The sequence below is a fragment of the Taurulus bubalis genome (genome assembly GCF_910589615.1).
Source record: "Taurulus bubalis genome assembly, chromosome: 12".
NCBI lineage: Eukaryota > Metazoa > Chordata > Actinopteri > Perciformes > Cottidae > Taurulus > Taurulus bubalis.
In genome coordinates this window covers 10911484-10934378 of record NC_136600.1, presented here as the reverse complement: position 1 = coordinate 10934378, position 22895 = coordinate 10911484, and the positions used below count along the sequence as shown (strand labels likewise).

The window sequence follows — 22895 nt, the reverse complement described above, 5'->3', positions numbered from 1 at the left end:
CGTCGGAACATCAAAAACCTTCAGAACTGCCTGGTACGCTGCCCTAACTACTGCATCCTCCGTACCGTCCTGTTACAGTATTAATTTCAGCATCTAGCATGCTAACATGCAAGTTGTAATACTAATGTAGGTATTCAGCCTAAAGCACAGCTGAGGATGATGAATGATGGATGATAGCTCACTGCGTGGGAGACAATCCCAGATGTTTCCCAGAGAAAAGCTTGAAGCTATCGCTCACTAAAAACATATTTCCTTGCCTAACCTTTGAACGGGCTCTTTGCTGCCGTTTGTGGCTGATGGATGTAAAAACACCCACTACAATCGGGAGGTGTAGTGTTTTTTCTCTCTCTGGCCACAAGGGACAGTAATGAGTCCATTGCGTCTTGGCGATGCAGTATGAAGCAAAGAAGATGCTTAACTTGTGAAAATGTACTTTTGCAAAATCCATGACAAAATTTCTTCTCTCGATTTATTCTCTCAGTAAACATTGTAAACATGAGTTTATGTCTCAATCTCTATTTTAAAATCTTCTGCATTACAGCATGATGTTCATTTAGTAAATGATGGTCCATTTAGAGTCAAATAGACCATAAAGCAGGGGGTTGCTACCTTGTGATTGACAGTTTGCTACCGCTATCACAGTCCAAATATGGTAACTTCCGTTCACTGGTTGCGAAAAGCCAAGATGGCAACGATCGTAATCCAAGATGGTGACGGCCAAAATGCTGAACTCGAGGTTACAAAAAGACAGTCCACAAATGACCACGTCCACTTCTTATATACAGTCTATGGTCGCATATTTCACTTTTTCGTTGGTTCAATTGATTGGGCATGAAGAATATGATTCGTTAGGGTAAGAATATCAGGGTAAGAGGCAGAGTAGGGTAGGTCAAGCCTTCGCCATGGAAAAGAAAAACCATGTCATGGGCGTGCCAAACCACAACAGGAACATTGGGCTTTGAAGTACATTTTTGCAGTGGCCAAACGGTGAAATATCAACTTGCAGGTGCTTCACGTGATGTTAATCTCAAAAATACTTTTCCCATAGACTTGTAATGGGAAACAGAGGTCTGTAAATCAGCAGAAAATGTATTTGTTTTGTTAAATCAACTGCCCAGTGCAAACGCATAAACAACCCTCATTTAAATCACAAGCTCCTACATTTTCTTAAATGCACTAGCACGGAGATGTTTTCGTTCCTGCGTTCATGAGAATGAGCCTGATAACGGGGTCTGAGAGGCGGAGTTAAAGGAAACACTGCACTTGTTCTTTGGGCCCAGGAATACGTGACAGTGCTGGAAGATTTGAGTACTTCCATCAGAATGTTATACTTTGAGGTCTTTACAACCAAGGCATGACCAGGGCGCTGCATTCAACACTATATCCAGTTCTCGTTTTACATCCATGGAGGTATTCATGAGCGTCAGGGCGTCAGTGTGACTCTCTCTGCTGACAATACAAATGGAGTTGGTCAAATTTATACTAGCAAGTTAGCGTTGTCATTTACCTCAAAGCACCCAAAGTACAACCTCACAGAGCCGTTGTTTAATGAGAACTAATCAATATGTCACATGCCACAAAATGTGATTGATGAATAGAGGGCTGAATAGATGCACTCACCGCAGAATGAAAACAATTGACAGAGTGAACATTGGAAACAGCCATCAAGACGGAGAGCAAGAAAAAAAAGAAGAAAAAATTAGAGCGATGCTAAATGGGACAGAGGGAAGAGGACGGGGACAAGGAGCCGGGAGCCGGGGGGGATGAAGGAGGAGAGGAGGAGGACAGGGGAAGACTGGGACTGAGAGGGAGGTCCAGCAGCAGCAGGCTGCAGGAATGTTTCACATGCCTGTCCTCTGGACGACCTCGCCTCCCTGGAGTGTGGGAGATACTGGGAGTAATTAGCCTCCTTTAACATTGGATCTGTGCTGCCTCCACGCCTCAATGGGGTTAGCAGTGGCATTGAAGGAGATCAAGTGTATTTATATATTCAAACAACATAGTTTAGCATTCTCCTTTGGCATCGTCCGCCTGCGATCTTGTTCTAATTGACACATTTCAGATGATGTATTTAAATACCTTTTCTATGTATTTTTTGTTTTGTTTTTGGAGGCATGGAAGTTGTTTTCAGTCATTTCCAGTTGATGAATGCTGTTAAATTGGTCCATTATTCCGAAGTGGAACAGATTTCCTTCCCCCTACCCACCAACCCATCTTGCAGCTGACCTACTTTATCTCCCGGTAGATTTAATTATGGATCCTCCTGCTGCAAATATTTCTCACTTAAGTCAAGGATCAAGAATTGAAGTGGACGTAAATGAAGAGAAACAGAGCCTAAAAAGTATTGATTTTGTAAAAGGCCACATGGTTTCAATCATGAAATGCCAATACGGGAACATCAGTGTTAACCTGCTTTGCTTTGATGCCCTTTATTTAAAACAGGAAAGTGTCCCTTTATGGTGAACCATGAATCCAAAGCTAAAAGCCTGAATGTTCTCCAGCATAATGACACTAATCTTACTGCACTTGTGTGATTTGGAGGCGAACATGAGGAGTATTTCACTTACATTTCAGAATAATTTGAATATCGCCAACGTCCAGTGAAAACAATTGGGATCCACTTCTTATAAGAACAATGCAACCACTGGGTACGAATGAGGATTTCCACATAAATTTTTTAACGGATAAAGTATTACAGATTCTATTTGCTTGTTTATGGCTGAAGCCTGACGTTTATATATAATGTATCTCCATTGCTGCATATTATATCTGAGTGTATTTTTCATCTCTCATGTACTGCATTTTTATTTGTTTTACTTATACACTGGGTCTTTAACTTGTAGTCCACATTACACAATCCCCCTGATGTTTTGCCACAAATGTACAACAGATTTACAAAAGTGTTCTCCATTAGCGCTAATTGAGGGAATTCTTTTAATGTTTTGTGTTCTTGTCTTAAAAAAGTTTCATTAAGGTTACTCAATGGCTGAATAGAAATCCACTTTATCTTCTACTCATGGCCTTATTTTGAAAGTCATTGGAATATCTGTAAATAGTTAATTATCTCCAAGCTGATAACGAGGCACATAGTTTTCTTTCGTTCCATAAAAGTAAAAGTTTTTGGGGCGACGGTACATTATTCTCAGTGCACAGTGATAATATATCAATATCAGATGAGTTGAGACGAGGCATGTTCTGTCCAAATTAAAGCATGTACCGTTCACAAAATGAGTACATGTCAAATAATGCTCAACTGCGCAATAAATAGAACAAGGGTAGATTTCTATATTATAATTGTACATTCTACAACCAATAACAGTAGTTTGATATCATTCTTGTATCCCATCTCATAAATAAATACATTTCTCAGAACATAAACACACTTCAGTTTGTCGGTAGAAGGATTTTAGTAATAGTAAAGATCTTTATGTTCTCCCCCTGTAGAGGTGCATGACTATTTTTAGCTTGATCTGAAAGCAAAATGAATCATTATTGATGCATTAGCATGTACAGGCTCTTAATAATTCATTACTGACCTTCTTCACTAGGATTTTGTGCGATGTAGGGTTGTTTTAAGTACTTTTAGGCTACTTAAAAAAAAATTATGTGATACTTTTCAAAGTTAAACTTGAATATTTGTAGGCTACTTATACAGTAATAATACTTTTACTTAAAACAATTACTTTGGTAGTTGTTTCCAACAGGCCGATATCCACACTCAAATTGCATTATGGGGATTTTAGACGCCAGAGTTTTAAACTGGTCATAAACAAAAAAAATATCTATATATATATATTTGTTTCTGCGGTTTCAGATTGTATACTTTTCCAATATTGATACTTTTAATCCGAGTAAAATGACTTGGGTGCTCTGTTTCCAACCACTGCCGGTGACGTCAGACCCCGGCTGGGTCATGTGAAGGTCAGCAGCGGAGGAGGTTCACCGGGAGTTCACTCGCATACATTAGGTAACACCATCGCTCGCTCTGACATAACTTAGTATGAAGCAGGGCCGAGTTGAAACATTCGTCAATAAAGAAGAGATAAGAGGAAGAAAGTCCCGGGACTAACTTTGTTATGCTAAGCAGCCTCAGAGACCCTGGACGTCGTCTACCCGCCGTTTCGCTCTGCAGCGACGTCAGACGCTTTCTGACCGTCCGCGGGGACAAGCATCGGTCCCGAGCGCGCACACGCCCCCTTTTGAATGCAACACGGGCATGCTTTACTCTTAAAACACCGTTTGCATCAAACTCAAAACGGAGTGGAGGCAAAAAGAACAAGAAGAAAGAAAAAACGCCCTGCTGTGTGAAGGTATTGCACATGCGGACAAACGGCTCGCGCGCACGGACAGTCGCTGAGGCCGAAACCTAGAAAACATGTTTGACTATCTGGAATTTCAAGCTTTCGGTCCCGGAGAAGTCATGGACTTGTACGCGTCCACGTCCAGCCCCGCGTGCATGCCGCAGGAGCAGGACCCGGACCTGGCGGCCTACTTCCCCGAGCTGGTGGAGGCGGACTGGCAGCCTCGCCGGTGCTCGCAGTGTAGGTGGAAACTGAATTTTAAACTGTTTGAATGAGGGATGTGGGAATGTCATCTTATTTTAAAACAAAAAATAGAAATCAATCATGTTACATTAAGTTTATCTTAGTTATTATGTGGCCAAAGAAATCTGAAATTTCCCTCAAATAGCTTTTCAGTTTGAGCTTGACACTAGTGATATACCTGTAGTTTGTTATTGAAGGTAAGTGAGGTGTTGTAACTTTATTTATCCCTGGGGGGAATTGTTGTCCAGCAGTTGCAGCACAAGGTAGGAAACACAATATTACCAATTTGGTGCAAATCCCAAAAGTACTCAATGCCATAAAATATAAACCGGTTACCAGTGGGGATCGTAAAATACAAACAGCAATATGGGGTGAATCCACGGCTTAGTTTTTATCTGTCCTGTGGTGTCTTTTCCATTCAATCAATCAGTCAATAAAAGTACATTTTTATGGCACTTTTCATATAAGGTAGTGCAATTCAAAGTGCTTTACAGGTGACTGATAAAAGATGATAATAATAAGATTGTGCAAATGTAAAAAACTAAACAATGTGAGGCTAATGCAATTAAAAAATTAAAATGCTAAAAAGGAATTAATAAACAAAATAAAAAACATTAAAATAGACAAAAAAATGAATAGAAATGAGGGAATAAAAAGAATTGTAAGCATTAAACACAAATAAATCATGAAAACAAAAACTGACTTGTTGCTTTCATTTTTACTGGGAATCTGATTTTTTCTCCTCAAATCATTTTCCTTTTACTGTAACTATTTACTTTAACCTGCCTATTTAACATTTATAAGCAGAATATACATGTTTAATTCATCGTTTCATGCAAGTAGATTTAGGTGTTTAATAATGAATGTGTCAACAACTATTATGTGGGCACCCATAACACATAATGAATGACAATATGATAAAACACAGTTTTAATAGTATACAATATGTCTTCATTGGAGACATAACTGTTGACAACTACTGTACAGTATTACAAACTTAAAAATGCTCTCATGGCTCTCAACAACACTTATTGATTGTTTTATAAACTGCTTATAAAAGTCAAGTAGGGGGAAAAATACATCTCATGATCAATATAGTGCAAAGCTTTTCATGGTGAGTTCAGGAGCTTTGTTTTTAACAGAAGCAGCCGTAAACAGGGAACTGTGCACAGAGCGGTTCGTGGAAGGGTGGTGGTCTGTGTTTTGGGACGTGCCGGTCAGTTTGGGGTCACCGCCGGTTCACCGGACGGTCACCGACTCATGAGGACAGAGGAGAGCCAGACTGTTGCGAGTGGTGGAAGAAGTACCCAGATACTATACTTACGTACAAGTGCAAGTACAACATGTGAAAAAGTGAAAGTTCTGCATTCAGAAGTACAGAAGTACAACTCACAGCATGTACTTATTCTGAGAAAAATGGCCCATGTGGCTGATAATATATTATTATATGTGACAATATTGTATTGTTTGATTTATTGAATGAAACAAAAAATGCCAAACAATGTGTATTGATAATTCATTATTGTTATCTATTTATTTACTGCGCCCTAGACTTACAGACTGTCACAGCTTTCACGTCTCGAAACACAGACTCACTGAAAGTAATTTTTACCAGGAAAAGATACAATAATTAATTGATTGAATCGTTCAAGCTGGTTCCAGATTTTCTTTGTCAAATATGTCAGTCAATTAAATGTTTATTGGTTGTTACGGTTTCTTCATAATCATTTCTGGACTCTTTATGAACACGGTTCACAACTTTCTGACATTTTATAGAATAATCAAACGAGTGAATTTGTTGTGAGTGCTGCAACAGAAAATGCTTTCATTGAATTTTGATTTATAGATTATGTATTAAGTTAAATCACAAAAAGAGCTTCTTTCTTAATCTCTTTTATCTTTCAGGCTCCAAAATATATTTTAGATTTAAATGTTTGACTTGCACAATGCGTTGTAAAATAACACAAATAACACCACCTAAATTGGGACGGGGGACACTTTCTCCCTTCCCCCGACCAAATGACTCCCACCGCACACACTTTCTGTTTCTCCCCCTCCCTCTCATCAGTCAGCTGGGCTTGTGGCATGCTCCGGCATTGTTTCGTGTCCGGGAGAGTGCTGGGGCTGATGGGGGGGTGTCCTCGATTGACCCGCTGATTCCAGGTTCAATCAGGGGCCACGGGTGCAAGGGGATGTAGATGAGCAATTTTTCTCCCTTTTCAAAACGACTCTCTTCGTTTTCTGTCAGCGGTGGAGGTGCTCAGAGAGCCGGCGGGGAGGCCGAGCGAGCCCCACAGGCCGGAGCGATTCTCCTCTCAAAGGTGGTGTTGAAGTGGGAGGGTGGACTGTTGTGAAATGACACATTCAACTGGAAATTATTTAAATAAACAATTTGCCACAATAAGTGCGAGTGTGTGTGTGTGTGTGTGTGTGTGTGTGTGTGTGTGTGTGTGTGTGTTTGGTATGAAGGAGCACATTCTACATTGAATACATTTCCAAAGAGCTCGTTTGTGACAGAGCGGTTAGGGGTTAGGGTTAGGGCCTACTCTGTTATTCATGACGCAGTTTGGGTTTCACTCTGTATTTGGAGTTTCTTAGTCCATGAAGGTCAAGTGCAGATGTGTAACTCCACATTTTTTATATATGTGAATACGTGTTGCCGTCTCAGAGTCTGACAAAGGCCAGGCAATCCTTGAAGCCAATGCTGAGGTGCCTTAAACTTGTATTCGCTCTAATGTCCTTCTCTGGTTGTTTAGAAGTCTATGAGAAAATGACTCTACTCCTCTCTTGATTTATTCCCTCAGTAAACATTGTAAACATAAGTGTATGGTCTCAATCTCTGTCAAGTCTTCTTCAATACAGTATGATGTTCATTTAGTAAATGATGGTCCATTTAGAGGAAAATAGGCCATAAAGCAGAGTATGGTTTAGGGCGGGGCTACCATGTGATTGACAGGTTTCTACCACGGCGTTGTGCGGTCTGGGAGTTGTCTGTGTTTTCTTATTACAACTTTAACACTCTGGGGTCTGAGGTCATTTTCTCGATTTTACATAATTTTAAAATGACACTTGCATATGATACATACATGTGTTGTATATAAAATGCAAGAGCGCGTTCTCAATCGCTTTAACAGTTGTAATACTGCAGTTCACCAGTAAAGTGATTCCGTTCATACCAGACGTGTCTTGTCCTCATTAGAAGCTCCACGTCATTACAGACAGGTGCACTTGATGGTATTGAGTGTTGTATTGCTTTGCAATATCCTTAATCCTAGGGAACCTGGAGAGAACCTCCCAGTTGGGTCCGGGCACTCCGTCTCCGTCTCATCCATTCCCCGCTTCCCTCCTTCTACGCACCAGCAGCTACGTCACTCAAATCACTCAGATCGAGTTCTGTGATAGGTTGTTCATGCAGGAAGTGTCGTGTGACTCGCGCGCCGCTAAAAGATAACTTTTCGGACTGGTAAAAATGTCTTGAGTAACGTAGGAACGCGCGTTACTGAGGTCTAGTAAAGTAGTGGAGTTACCAATATTTTGAGTGCAATGCGTTACTTTACTTCGTTACCTATAAAAGTAATATCGTTGCTGTAATCCGTTGCTTTGTAACTCGTTACCCCCAACATTGGTTACGGTCTTACAAACACAAAATGGAGGTCCAACACGACTAGTCGTTAACTGTAAGAAAGTTAACGGTGATAGGGACAACAATGAATTACTCACCGCTCAGTCTCACAGAAACGCTGTAGCCAGCTATCTGGCCTGTTAGTTCCGGCTAGCTCCTTTTTAGCGAATCCTTCAGGCACTGAAGCTGCGCCGTCAGTCCCCTCCAATATAGCTTTGCTCAGGACTCTTTGCTTGGCATCTTCTGACTCACACTGAAGCTTTGCACGCGTCGTAAGACACGTCAAGGTGTAGATGCTCAGACGCCGAAGTGGAAGCCATATCTCTGTGACGTATTATTGCTAAGATCTTGACACAAAGCTTGCTTTTAAAAAGTAAGACTACACTTGCATCTCCTAGTGGGTGTAAACGTGATCATGTATTGATTCTTTTGACATGCTTTAGATTCATACTTGCTCATCTGAATTATTAATTTGTGATTTGTATAAGGATATTTATTTCTTAACAATCGTAGTGATTCCAGTAAGTTTAATAGCTGTTTTAAGAGTTGTATGCATATTTTGATGATTACCAGGATATAATTATCCTGGCATCACATTTTCATATTGTCCCATAACATTGCACGTTCTATAAAGACAATTTTGAATATGATTTTGTAAACGTTTTTGCACTCAAATTCTGAAAGAAAAGTGAATGCCCTATAATGATCAATTGTCTATCAAATAGAATAAAAAATAAATGTCATCTTGTTTTTGTGTTTGCAGCCGTTGAAAGCCAGAGCTCCAGCTCCGGCTCAGACGACCTGTTCGCCGGCCCCGCCTCCCCACCGCCACCTCCCCGCACTTACAAGCCCTGTTTCGTGTGTCAAGACAAGTCCTCGGGCTATCACTACGGCGTCAGCGCCTGCGAGGGCTGCAAGGTAACATGTTAGGCCTGTGGTAAAAAAAAAAAGACCCTCTGTTATGCTTCAGTAAAGTGGTCAGCAAAAAAACTGTATTCTAATGCTCCAAAAATCACTACAGCGCCTGAACTTTGTCCTGGTAAACACGTTGTTCAGTCAATATTTCAGCAGCAGTGACTTCCATCTAGACAACGTAAACACACTCTTGTAAACAATCAAGATTTGTGTAATTCCAGATGTGTTTCTGAGTTGTTTGTAGATGTTTCCAGCCTACAGATTCTTTTTTCAAACATTTCAAGTTGTAGAATCAAACTGAGTTTTTGCTGAAAATTAAGCTATTTAAAAGCCCGTTGCCTACATATCATTGGAACCTGCTATTATTCCCAATTCAATTGACAATAAAAGTCTCACAAAGGTTTCTTTACATCTGTAATTTTTGTAAACAACAATAACAATTATATTCTACAACAGCTTAAATCAATATCTCAACATTTACTTGGTGAATTGGCACTAAACTTTGTACAGACATGACGTAGTGTGTCCTAATGACTGACCATGAATGGAGTAAATATCTTAATGCATAATAAGTTCATATAGGAGGTTTTATTGCATTCAGTCAGTTATTGATTGCTGTATTTGGAGAAACAAACCGCTAATATCACTATAAATCCTTATAAAAGAGAATACACCTGTTTTACATCGTCAAAACGATCCTAGATGACATAAAAAGATTATTTCATACTCGTGCTGACATGAATCATTAATATCGTCTCTTACTCTCCCCGTTGCCTCTGCAGGGCTTCTTCCGCCGTAGCGTGCAGAAGAACATGGTGTACACCTGCCACCGGGACCGAAACTGCATCATCAACAAGATCACAAGGAACCGCTGTCAGTACTGTCGGCTCCAGAGGTGCTTCGCAGCGGGAATGTCCAAGGAGTGTAAGTGTCTGATCAACACCGACTCAGCAGGAGGCTTCGTGAGACACAGAGGAAACGATGACGCCCTCGAGGACAGAGCAGATAGCAGATAGGGGACAATGGACTGTAGAGGTTACTGATCAGATAAAGGAAGATACAGGAGGTGACTGAAGGGTCGGCCTTGACTAGTTATCAACTTGAGTTTATCATTTGTGTTTTTGCCGAAGTAGTAACTTGTTACATAAGAGGTTAATGAAAAGCCACTGCAGTACAGTTAGACTATAGAAGCCACTACAGAGGATACACAACTTATCCTTCGAACATCATACTGCTGATCCGATACTAATCAATTATGCTGCCTTCATGTTGCATTTTAGATGAGTTGCATGAGTATAACAACTATTTGTTTTTAGCTGCTATCCGCCAGCTCAGCCATGGCCAGAAAAGTGTACATAGTTGTTGTGACATCAGTCGTTGGTTTGTGGACAGTCGCTTTAAGCATACCCTGTCTGTTTTATTCTAAATGGACCATTATTTACTAAATTAACATCATTCTGTATTTAAGAAGACTTGAAACTAGAGATTGAGACCATGAACTCACGTTTACAATGTTTACTGAGGGAATAAATCAAGAGAGAAGTAGAGTCATTTTCTCATAGACTTCTATACAATCAGACTTCTTTCAGCCAAATAAGTCACACTCTGCTGGTCATTAGAGGGAATGCACGTTTAAGGCACTTCAGCATTCACTCTTCAGAACTGGAGGTTTCCGTCAGCTAAGCAGGGTGGGTCTTGCCAAGAAAAGCAGCTTGAGTCATAGGCTCATTCGAAAGAACTGCGCCTTGCCTGGAATGTAGACGAGAGCAGGCAGCAGGGCGCGTTGACAAAAAACTTTGGTCAAGTCGGACAGTTGTCAGCTGCCTTCAAAGAATACACCGTAAGGCACAGAAAAAGTCACTTCCTGTTAGATCTGTAAGCTACTTGTAGTTTATAGACCTCGTTCGGATTTGTTCTCTTTATGTCTGCCTGTGTTATACTGTATGTGTTATATAAAAAAGCTTTATTATTATTATCATCCACACACTATATGTTTTCAGATTAAACATGAGACTAATAGTCCACAATCGAGTGTTAAGTATTACAGATACACATAAATTAAGAATTTTCTACAACACGTGGTGCTTGCTGTCAGATCTAAGAGCCAATCAGCTCCCTGATGTGGCGACGTTTCACATCATGCACTAGGCCACGCAGTGAGTGGAGAGCTACTTCGACACCTGGCTCTAAAATCTGCATCCGCCTCACTCTCGTGAGATTATCGTTGACCACGTGTGCATGACGTCAGGGCAAGTCGGGACCAAGTCGGTCACAAATCTAACCGGCTTGCATTCCAAGCCGATAGCCGACGATCGATTCTGCCCAGAACTGGCTCATCTCGAACGAACCTAATATTACATGAGGTGTCATTGATTCACATCATGATGCGTTCAGGCTGTAAAAAATATTCCTGGGCATAGGCTAATTGGAAGGTTTTCATGGTGTATTCAAATTTAATCCTGTAAAATACAGTTTTGGCGAGAAAGTTTAATAAATACAGTTGTTTAAAGCATATGTTTTCACAGAAATATTAAATATATAGTTGAGAGGAAATTATGACCCATTTAACTTCCCAGCAAAAACCAGTATGGAAACGGTAAGAAAGAGTGTATGTTCCAATAAATTGGGTTTAGCCTGCTCAACTTCTGGCACCGTGACATCCGTAAAAAGAACCTCAGAAAATGTTCAGACAAAACTAGTAGTAAGAGATTATACGTACATTTACTAAAAATACCCTTTTTAAGATGTACATTTTCAAATGAGCCATTGAGAAGTTCTCAATGAACTCGACCCAGTTAACAGAATGTATGTTGTGGGCGGCGATGGGGCATCATTGAAGGATCCACCCACCCACATGTTCTCATTGTTGCCGGCCCACACGCGTTACATAAATACGTCACATGGCGCAGACAGGTGGACACGATGTAACCGCTCGCTGGCCTCCTCAGTCAGTCAGTGTGTAATACGATCTCACTTGGAGTGTTTACACAATGACGACTGGATGTAGGGCATCCAGAGATGATGAGGAGGAGGAGGAGGAGGAGGAGGAGAAGTTGGCGGTGGTGAGAACGACCGAGACTGTTGCATAATTCTGAGCATGTGTGGGGCTGCCTGAGCCAAGTCATTGGGTCGCGCTGAAACGTGTTGACACCGTTAGAGAGGTGATTATGAAAGACTAACCTGGTTAGGTTACTTCTCAAGCTCCCTGGAGCAGCAGTTAATCCTCACAGCTTACTATCAACTGATTACATTGGAGACCGGGTTTTCTACCAGAGAAAGAGTTCAACTGAAAGCTGTTCACGTTCATCATTTTAAGTCATTTTAGAGGCTTTCAAAAAAACATTGAAATACCATTTACCTCCATTGTATTTGGATGGAGGCAAAAATGTGTGGAAACCACTAACGGTCTAAACCATTGATTACCAAACAGGTCGACTACCAGGCACAGGATCAAAGGCCCAAAGTGTCAGAGCCCCGTATGGGCTTCACCTACAAAATGTAAAATTCCCCCCCCCCAACATATATATATATATATATATATATATATATGTATATATATATATATATATATATACATATATATATATATATATATATATATATATATATGTATGTATATGTATGTGTGTATGTATATATATATATATGTATATGTATATATTATATATATGTGTATGTATGTATATATATATATATTCATTTTATTACATACATACATATATATACATACAATACCAATAATATATATATTTATACATATTTATATATATATTTTATATATATTATGTATATATATATTTATTTTTTTTACTTCCTTTTTAAAAACATATACATATACATAATTATGTAAAAAATACATATACAATCATTGATTTCACAATCAAAGATTAAAGTGTCATGGAAGCCATTAACAATGTAAATGTAAAAACAAATGCAATTTAAATCCAAGAAAGAATTAACATCAAAATGCCAAAGGGTTTAGAGTTTTAAATCAAGCACCATCGTCTAAATCCAGTTTAGTTGTTTATTAGCCAAACATCTTCTGACGTCCATCATCCTTTTCTTCAGCAGTGAGAAACGACAGAAACAGCCGGAAGGAGAAGAAGGAGGCGGTAAAGATGACCATCATGGAGACTTACGAGCTGACGGCGGAGCTCGGCTTGATAGTGGAGAAGATCTGCAGGGCTCACAGGGAGACCTTCCCGTCTCTTTGCCAGCTGGGGAAATACACCACAGTGAGTCAAGACGTGACAATATTCCTCTGCAGAGAGAAAATAATCTGCAGAGAGGTCAGAGCTGTCATCTCAGTCCATTCATTTGATTTTGATGTATTTTATGGTTAATAGGGGAAGGATAGCATGAATTTTAACAAATATTTCTGTAGGAAATACACGTGGAAGTGGCTAAATTGTCCCAAAACTTGCCACATGTCTTTTTATTCTTTTAAACCTTGCTGTGTAAAGGTCTTTTCAAACCAAATGTGAAAATTTCAAGCAAATAAATCACATGTCCATTAAACATTTTTTGCAGATAAAAACAAACTAGCCAATAAAATAGTGACTTTTCATCATTCGATCAATAGTTGTTCAGTTGATGGCACGTAGTCGCCATATTGTCAGAACTAAGAGCTTCTTTGGCGAACTTTTTAGCTCGTTAGCTAGCAAACAATGTGTCTTAAGCTCTCTTTTAAAGTCTACTTACTAGCTCCACACAAATATATCTATGTATTTGAATTTGGATAAGAATGCATCTCCATATTGATTAAACTCAATTTAATTTTGGTTTAAACTTGAATATAAGAAACCGAGATCATCTTAATTTTAATTATGGATTCACTCATTTTCAACCTAGTTTTGATAATCTCTGTTTGGAGCTCATTTTAGCTTAAATGTATTATTTTTAGTGCAGAAATGTATTCGTTGTGAAAGTTAAATTATAAAACCAGACCATATAGTATAAGCGATAGCATACTTTATTTATTATGTATTATTGTAAGTATTGGTATTTTTTAATATTATTGTTATTACTATTATTATTATAACCAGCAGTGGAAGCATCAGTCTCCATCTCACAGTGTTAGTTGGGCAACATACTGAACCTCACGTGAACTGAACTGCACGTGAGTGTCCTTGGGAGAGATTATTGCAGTTGATGAGCAGGTGGCACCAGTGTGTGTATGAATGTGTGGGTGAATGGTTTAAACTCAACAACGTGCTTCTTTGGCGCCCCCAACAGGAAATGTGACCACATTGGGACTTTTCCACACAGTATTTGCAGTGTTGTAATAATGAGCTCCGGTTTCTGCATGCTATGGGTTCTAATGATCTCAATTGTGTCATGTGTTCGTAGCTATTTCATATAGTGAGACTATATTTCTTAAATCTTGACGTCACTGTATAAAATGACTTGTTTTCAGCTCTGAGATAATCACACCCTCATTCAATTCAATTCAATTGATTCAGTTTATTTTGTATAGCCTAAAATCACAAATTTCAAATTTGCCTCAGTGGGCTTTACAATCTGTACACGTACAACATCCTCTGTTCCGGGACCTCACATCGGATCAGGGCCCCCCCAAAAAAAACTTCTATCAGGATGGACAGAAGTGCAATACATGGCATGTGTACAGAATGAACAAGGTAACAGAGTTACAACACATTCAATGAATATGACAGAAACTATTCATATAATGAGTAGTAGGCATGATGAAAAAGTTACAACTACCAAAAATAGCAGGAACAGTGGATGTAATAGAATACTAATGATAATAGAAGCAGTAATGGTATTGAAAATACTAATAGCAATGCAAATAATAATGATACTAGCAGGTGTCAGGCCGGACCACAATCCAGACAATAGATAGAGAGAGATAGAGAGAAGGGGCATCAGCAGGGCCATGGCATGAGGCAGGACCCAGGAGGCAGGACCCAGGAGGCAGGACCCAGGAGGCAGAGCCCAGGAGGCAGGACCCAGGAGGCAGAGCAAATGAGGCAGGACCGGCTCCAGACACAGCCATGATCCATGGAAACCTGTGAGGCAAGAAAGCACAGAGATTCTGGGGAAGAAGTAGAGTTAGTAATGTTTATTGAAGAGACATTAATTCATCCAGAAGGAGAGAGAGAAGAGGAGAGAGGAGCTCAGTGTATCCTAAGATGTCCCCCAGCAGTGTAGGCCTATGGCAGCATATCTAGGGACTGACCCGGGCAAACCTGAGCCGGCCCTAACTATAAGTCCGTTCAAAGATTCTTAAGTGAGTGAAATGAGACTTAACAACCACAAACTAGAGACTGAGGGCATTCGGGGGATGTTATGGCTTTACTAGGCATATTGACAAGAAGGGGGTTTATGAGCAGTTTTTTTATGCCAAATTACAGCATGGATTTTTCTATTGAGTTCCTCAAGGTCTTGGTCCCTTAATGTGGTATTTTTGAGTTTTTTTTAATCATAATTATCAGTTCTCAATGTTGTCAAAAGTCTGTGTAATACATTTTATCAAACCAAAAATTGACGCAACTTCCATTATAATCTAATCTAATCTAATCTAATTTTCAATAATTTACTCATTTTTGTTTCAGATTTATGACTAGAACCATTTGATACACACTGCTGAGCTTTCAGATGATGTCAATCATTTCTATGTGTCATATACGGTTGATCTGCTATCACTCCCTAAAGATCTATTTGTCCCTAAATAAATAAAAACAGGTCTTTTTGGGTCTCTTGGGGTAAAAGCATTCCTGTTTAGAGGCAAAAAAATTATTGAGAGAAAGAAAATATCCACAAATAGCAGCTGCACCTGATTTGTCAGTCGGGACCAAGGTTAGTAATTACTAGTGAAACTGTATACTCATGCAGATTTATTTTAAAAGATCTAGGGCAGGACTTCTTCTTCCCAACAACAACAAACAGAACACACAAACAGAACACAATGTTCATTCAAACTGAGACACACGTGCATCACAAACAGGAATAACTTGTGACTTCGTGACAAAAGCCCAACACTCCCCCGTTTATCAGAATAGTACTAATGTGTCTGGGTGTGCCCTTTCCACAAATTCGTAACTGCTATGCATGTTGCATCACATGTTTTTGGTTTGATGAGTCAGCAGAAGTTAGCGATTCCTCAATGCAAGAAGCACAGTTCCTGGTTGGAGATTTATTAGTCTTGAAGACTCTGAAAATGTGCCTAAATGAAATACCTTTAAAAATATATTTTAAGTAGTTTTACTGTGGATGCCATAGTTTTGTTCTGTTCTATTAATGCTTTTTGTTTATTTTTTGGGTTAAAAATCCTCAAGTGCAATGACTTTAGAAAACACATTAGAAGCATTTTTGCATTTTTATCCTACGAGCTTGAAAAGATTTTTCTTTGCTGTTTCTACTGATTGACAGTTAATTGAACACACTTTGTCTTTTAGGTTTGTTGTGTGCATTGATTTGTCTAAAAAATCTCTCTAATGTCCACTAGGGGGCGACTCCTCTGGTTGTATAGAAGTATATTAGAAAATTACTCTACTTCTCTCTTGATTTATTCCCTCAGTAAAGATTGTAAACATGAGTTTATGGTCTCAATCTCTAGTTTCAAGTCTTCTTTAATACATCATGATGTTCATTGAGTAAAAAAAACAAGATGGCAATTCACAAACCAATGGGTGACACCACAACGACTTTGTCTACTTCTTATCCAGTGTACATGTCTACGGTAGTGACGCGCAGTGAATTGTCACCCGATTGCAGTTCCTTTTCTTAATGTTTTACCGTCTTTACTCATTCTATTCGCTCTAATTGACCAGTTTCCAGACTCAAAATCCCCTAAATGCCCTGCCCCAAACAGCAGACAGACAAAGTTAGCTAGTTAGCACATTGAAGCATTTAGCAGCTACAGCTACAGCAAGATATGTTTAGGAGTCGATGGAGCCAAATAAAACAAATGAATATTGGACTCAGATTCACCAGTTCTCTAAAAACACAGCGCATGGTGATGCACATTCACCATATCAGCTTTATGAGGAAACAATATGTCTTTGTTTTGATCTCCAAATGGCCAAAAACAAAACAAAGAATGCAACTTATATTCTTGTGTGCAGATTGATTTGAAATGTCTGCACACCTTCATAACACAAGGAAAATAGTACGTTTCATTGGTGAAGTTGGAGTTTTCTAATCCCATCAATTTTTTTTTGTTGCAAAGTGGCGTTCTGAATCCCACATCTCCCCTGAGAAACAATCGCTAAATGTCTCAGACAACTTCTTCGTCTTTTCTCCTGCATCCAGAACTCCAGCTCAGACCACAGGATCCAGCTGGACCTCGGGCTGTGGGACAAGTTCAGCGAGCTCGCCACCAAGTGCATCATCAAGGTGGTGGAGTTCGCCAAGCGAGTGCCCGGGTTTACCGGCCTGACCATCGCTGACCAGATCACTTTGCTCAAAACCGCTTGCCTGGACATCCTGGTACGTTTGTGTGTTTCCTAAAATAACATCCTACTTCAAGACTTCCAGGTGTTTTAATAGAAACTTTGTGACGATGACCTAAAGTGAACTGTGCATAATTTTGTTTTACCTGCAACCACACAAGATTTTCTTAAACTGAATGACTTGAATTACACTAAAAGAAACCAGCAAGAGCACACTAGATTTTTTGAAAGTATCCAAATGAAACACACAACCCAGTTTGCCAACTTTTTCCCTCTGAAAGTAGTGAACGGAACGAGCTACAAAAGTCACTAAATCTAGCGAGAAAGTCCAAGTCTACAACACTGACTAACTAATGATTTGTCTTACTTACAATTACATTGTTTTTGCACAAGTCACGGAAATGTTTCCCACTGAATGCATGCGCATGTTTAAAGGATTTACTTTTGTCTCTACTGGTACAGACACTGCCATCTAAACCGCTAGCGGGATGTGAAACAAAATGGGGGAAATTTTAGGTTTAGATGACTAGCAAATAGCAAAGCAAAGCGAAGCAGGCTGAAAATCACCTTCTGTTCTTTTGCTGATTTAAATCTGAATTAGGGAAAAAATAAAATGTCCGAGATAATTAGATGCAGAAGTACAAACGGGTACAAATATGACGTCCAGCTTGATGAGAACCAACACAGGATGTCCTTTTTTTCTAAGATCATGTTTTTGCCATTTTCCTCTTTATTTGACAGATGACAGTGCAGAAACGGGGAGAGGGAGGGGTGTGTTTTAGATACTTCTCAGAGCCGTCCTGCCTAATGAGCACCTGATACTTATTCTGTCGTTAAACACATTCATCTCATCTGTCTTTCTTTTATTCCTCCTTTTCCTCCCTCTGTTCTTCTTCCGTCCAGATCCTGAGGATTTGCACTCGCTACACTCCTGACAAGGACACCATGACCTTCTCCGACGGGCTGACCCTGACGCGCACTCAGATCCACAACGCCGGTTTCGGACCGCTGACCGATCAGGTCTTCACATTTGCGGGCCAGCTGCTGCCGCTGCAGATGGATGACACAGAGAGCGGCCTCCTCAGCGCCATCTGTCTCGTCTCCGGAGGTACTGAAGCTCAGAAAAAATAATACAACCCTTATTTTTAAAGCTTTTCCCTGAACATATAAACTAAATATTCTCTGGGGTCCGTTTGAACAGACCGACAGGACCTGGAGGAACCGTCCAAGGTGGAGGTGCTGCAGGAGCCACTGCTGGAGGCGCTGAAGATTTACTCCCGCAAACGGCGGCCCAGCATGCCGCTCATGTTCCCCAAAGCCCTCATGAAAATCACTGACCTGCGGAGCATTAGCGCTAAAGGTCAGAGAGTGGATTCTAGTTGATCATTCTCACTAAAGTCACTAATTCATCACAGATTATAATTATTATGATAATTCCTATAATTCGAAGAATACAATCTGTGCTTGACGGTGTTTACTGTGCTCTATAACTAATAGAGTGGTGCAGTGAAGACGTATTTTTGTCGGTCAATAATCTCACAAGTTACATCTGCAAAAGGCCAATATCATTTTTGGATTGAAATTTTGATTATTGTAGAAAATAAGCTTTGTAGCAAACACAGGTTTGCAATACTTTCACGTTTCCCACAATTTTTAGGACACAAAAGCACTTTAAACTTCCCAAGAAAAGTATAAAAAGGGATGTTATTGTGGATCCCGATAAAAAAACACTGGCATAAATTGATCGTGGTGAATTTCCATTAATGAGATTATTGTGAATATCCTCACATGAGTGACTTGAAAAAGCTGTTTGACTTAAAAAAATACAGGAATTATAATGTAAAGAACAGATTTACACAAAGTTTTTCGAATTGATTTATCCTCATGACCTTATGATTTAAGATGACGTTAATCAAACAATAGTGACATGAAATATTCATATTGTATATTTCGGTGTATAGAGGTGTATTGACTTTTATATTGTAGTACTACAAAACATGAAAATATCTCAAGCATCTCACCAAAAAAACACTCAAATACTCTTTGACTTTGAGACGAAAAATAAATAATCAGTAATGTGTGCTTTTGTTGTTCCACAGGAGCGGAGAGGGTGGTGACGCTGAAGATGGAGATCCCGGGCTCCATGCCCCCTCTGATCGAGGAGATGCTGGAGGATCTGCAGAACCTGGAGAAACACTCTGAGGAGAGCAGCGTGGAGGCGAACACCAGCCAGCACACACACACACACATCATCCCCCCGCAGCACATGAACTCCTCTGACTTCTCGCTTCGGAAGTAGCTCAAAGAACATTGTCTCCCGTCTTCCCTCCCAGAGAAAACGCCACCAGTATAAACTAAAGATGCAGTCCAGACGGGGACTTGTGTCTTACCTCAGTTTCACAGATCGCTTGAAGAAGAGATTAAGTTGGAGAAGAGCTAGAACGATGCAGTAAAGTTTTAAAGTGTATCACAGTTTCCTTTTTTAACCCCTCCTGGCAGACACCTCATAACTACTGGGAATCAAACAGGTTTCTATTGTATTTATACTTGCATGGATTACTTTTACCTCATTTAATAACAACGTCGTAAGCTTTAGAGTAGCAAAGTTATTAAACATAATAGACTTAAACGTCTACTGGTTGTAAGCGCAATGTATTGTTTTCCGTACGTGTAAAAAGAAAACTCTGGACTAACTGTTTGAACATATTTGCAGAGGGAGAAACACGCTGATTTGTGTGCACAAAAGGGAAATGTAGAAGCTCTCAAACGTATGTGACTGAGTTTATACGGGAAAAAAAAAAGTACGTACGGAAAACTTCTGAGCCTCGAAACAAAAAAGTGAACAAAATACTTTGTCAGTGATGAATCTTTGAAGTGAACTGAACAAACTGGTTTTAAATACGTAAAGTGATTCGCCACACAGTGGATGTTTTCTGTGAAATGTGATATTTTATGTAAACTCACAATACGGCCGACTGCAGGAGGAGCAATATTTTTGTTTATTTCAATTAAGTGAAACGTGTCAAAATACCATTTTAAATGAAATATTGTCGTACTGCCGAGATGTCCTTGTCTAGCCGTCATATTCTACAGACTGAAGAAAACATCTTAGTTTGGTACAAATCCCTGAAAAAATCCCTCCATAATCATTTTTAATATGTTTTTTTTCAATGAGAATGATGATGTAAAAATCATTATTCCTTCTATTATTGCAAATCATATCGCTACTGCAACATCAGTCAAAATAATGGGAATTAGATATTTTCATAAAGTTTCAGCCCTAAAATGTGATACAATGCATTGTGGGATTGTTTTCAGAAAGTAGTGCATATGATACGGACACTACTTTTTTTTTATTCCACCGCGGCATGTTTTTCCGAAAGCACTATAAGAATCACTAATTTCACACAAATTAAAAGTTTCGCATGGTAAGTGTAGAGCTCTCTATCATACACAGGGAGTGATCTCAGAACGCTGGTTGCCTTAGCAACCTCACAGTGATGTAGGAAATAGTCCCCGCACAAATTGTTGTGTCTACACTTTGTTTTGTTTGGATCCAATGGAACAAGAAACAAACAAGATGTAGTAGCATGTTAATTAGTGAGATTCAGAAGGCCTGGGAGGGGGATTTTTGTTATTTAGTTTTGAACAGTTTCCACCTCGTTTCAAATCTTTATGCTAAGCTAAGCTAACCGGCTGCTGGCTCCAGCTGTATATTTTGAGTGGTGTGGATCCGCTCTTCAGCAAGAACTCCAACACGCACAACTACGCCTTTTAAAAGCGTGTCGTTCTCTTGGAACAGTTGTTGTAAAAAAAAAAAAAAATCTGGAGATCTGCCTTATTTTTTCTTTATTTTTTGCCGTATTAAATATAGTTACACTGAAAGTAAGCTAACACACAACTTTATTCTCTCACATGTATTCAGATGTCATTTTTGCAATTATTGATAGACCTGGATGTTTACTGAAATGTTCGAGTTTCAGAAAAGATCATTATTTTCCAACGCATTGTTGGGTTCTGTGATATTCTCTTATCACAGATAGCCATCTTATTCATTTTTGCCTACACGAAATACTGTTTACCGTGGAAATAGTACTAATTAAAAAAAAAAGAAAACTTGCATTAGGATAAAAAGGATTTTGGGAAAAGTGGTATAATGTTACAAAACGTACATCGGCATCGTCTCATTGTTGGCAAAGCAAATGAGATCAGAAACTTAAATGACATTTGTGCCTCAAGAATTGTACATTCCATGAAACAGAAGGATGTTGTTTAGGTGTGTAAAATATCTCCTGTAAGTAACAAAACAAGCAGCCTGTGTTCTTTAACAACTTCCGTGCCTCCTCCAGATGTGCCAACGTCTTCCATATTTTGTGAATTTTACATATTTTGCAATTTTAACCTGGAACATTTCATCATGTTTCATGTGTTTTTTGTTTTGTTGCTTTATTAAAAGTTTTGTGTATATGATTTCATTGTGGCTTTGTCATGTTTCCACTACATCTGCCAGCTTTTGTCATGTCTGAGGGCGAACGCAGCAGTTCTTGTTTTAACGTGGAGGAGCTGTGAGGTTGTTCTGAGGTCAGCGTCTTTCTTTTTTTAGTTATTTATTTAATGTAAGACAAGAGACAATACATAGACATAACATCAAGATGATGACAAAACAGTGAGATACAAGCCAGCAAAACATCATATAGTAAGCGTCTTTCAATAGCCGGGCTCATACTGCCCCCTGTGGTTCTGGAGGGAAACTGAAGTAAATAGTCCAAATTGCATCCACTGACTTGATCTACTGGTAAATAAATTACAGATTTAAAGAATAAGAAGCTAAGATTGAAAAAGTCACCAGTATGGACGTTTCTTTCAGCAAACATTATACTAGACATGCCTTGTCTGTGCACTGCTATGATATATCATACATATATATATGTATGTTATATATAATGTGTGTATATATATATATTATATATATGTGTATATGTATATATATGTATATATATACATATATATTTGTATATATACAGTAACCGTATTATATACATATATATAATACGAATACTTCCTAAATGTCATGGACACAAACTATGGCTGATGGAAAGCTGTAGGATTCACTGCACACCTTTTGAATAACGTTATAGCCATCACATCATTACAACACATCACAACATTTTTCAATAAACAGGTACACCCGCCTCATCCCAATCCCCCAAACACACACACCTCTCCCACACTCCCTTTTCTTTTTTTCGTTTGTTTTTGGTTTAGCTGATTTTTGTGTCTCTTGTTTATTTTCTGCTATTATTAAATGTAACTTGTATAAAAGTATAAAATCGTGCAATGGACTAAAGTAAACACTTGTCTAGGAGATGAAAGAAAAGTATCAATAAAGTGTTAAAAATA

At 39.2% G+C, this 22895-nt stretch overlaps 1 protein-coding gene across 1 annotated transcript; it reads left to right on the top strand.

Annotated features, from left to right (window-relative positions):
• Positions 1-4375: 4375 nt before the first annotated feature.
• Positions 4376-19794, top strand: LOC306745251 (retinoic acid receptor beta-like; the record flags this gene model as incomplete). The annotated part of the gene is made up of 8 exons (XM_079228004.1): positions 4376-4541; positions 8930-9084; positions 9864-10005; positions 13150-13316; positions 17356-17532; positions 18399-18603; positions 18697-18855; positions 19595-19794. 8 exons carry the CDS (start codon positions 4376-4378, stop codon positions 19792-19794), a joined length of 1371 nt encoding a protein of 456 aa, XP_079084130.1.
• Positions 19795-22895: the final 3101 nt, after the last annotated feature.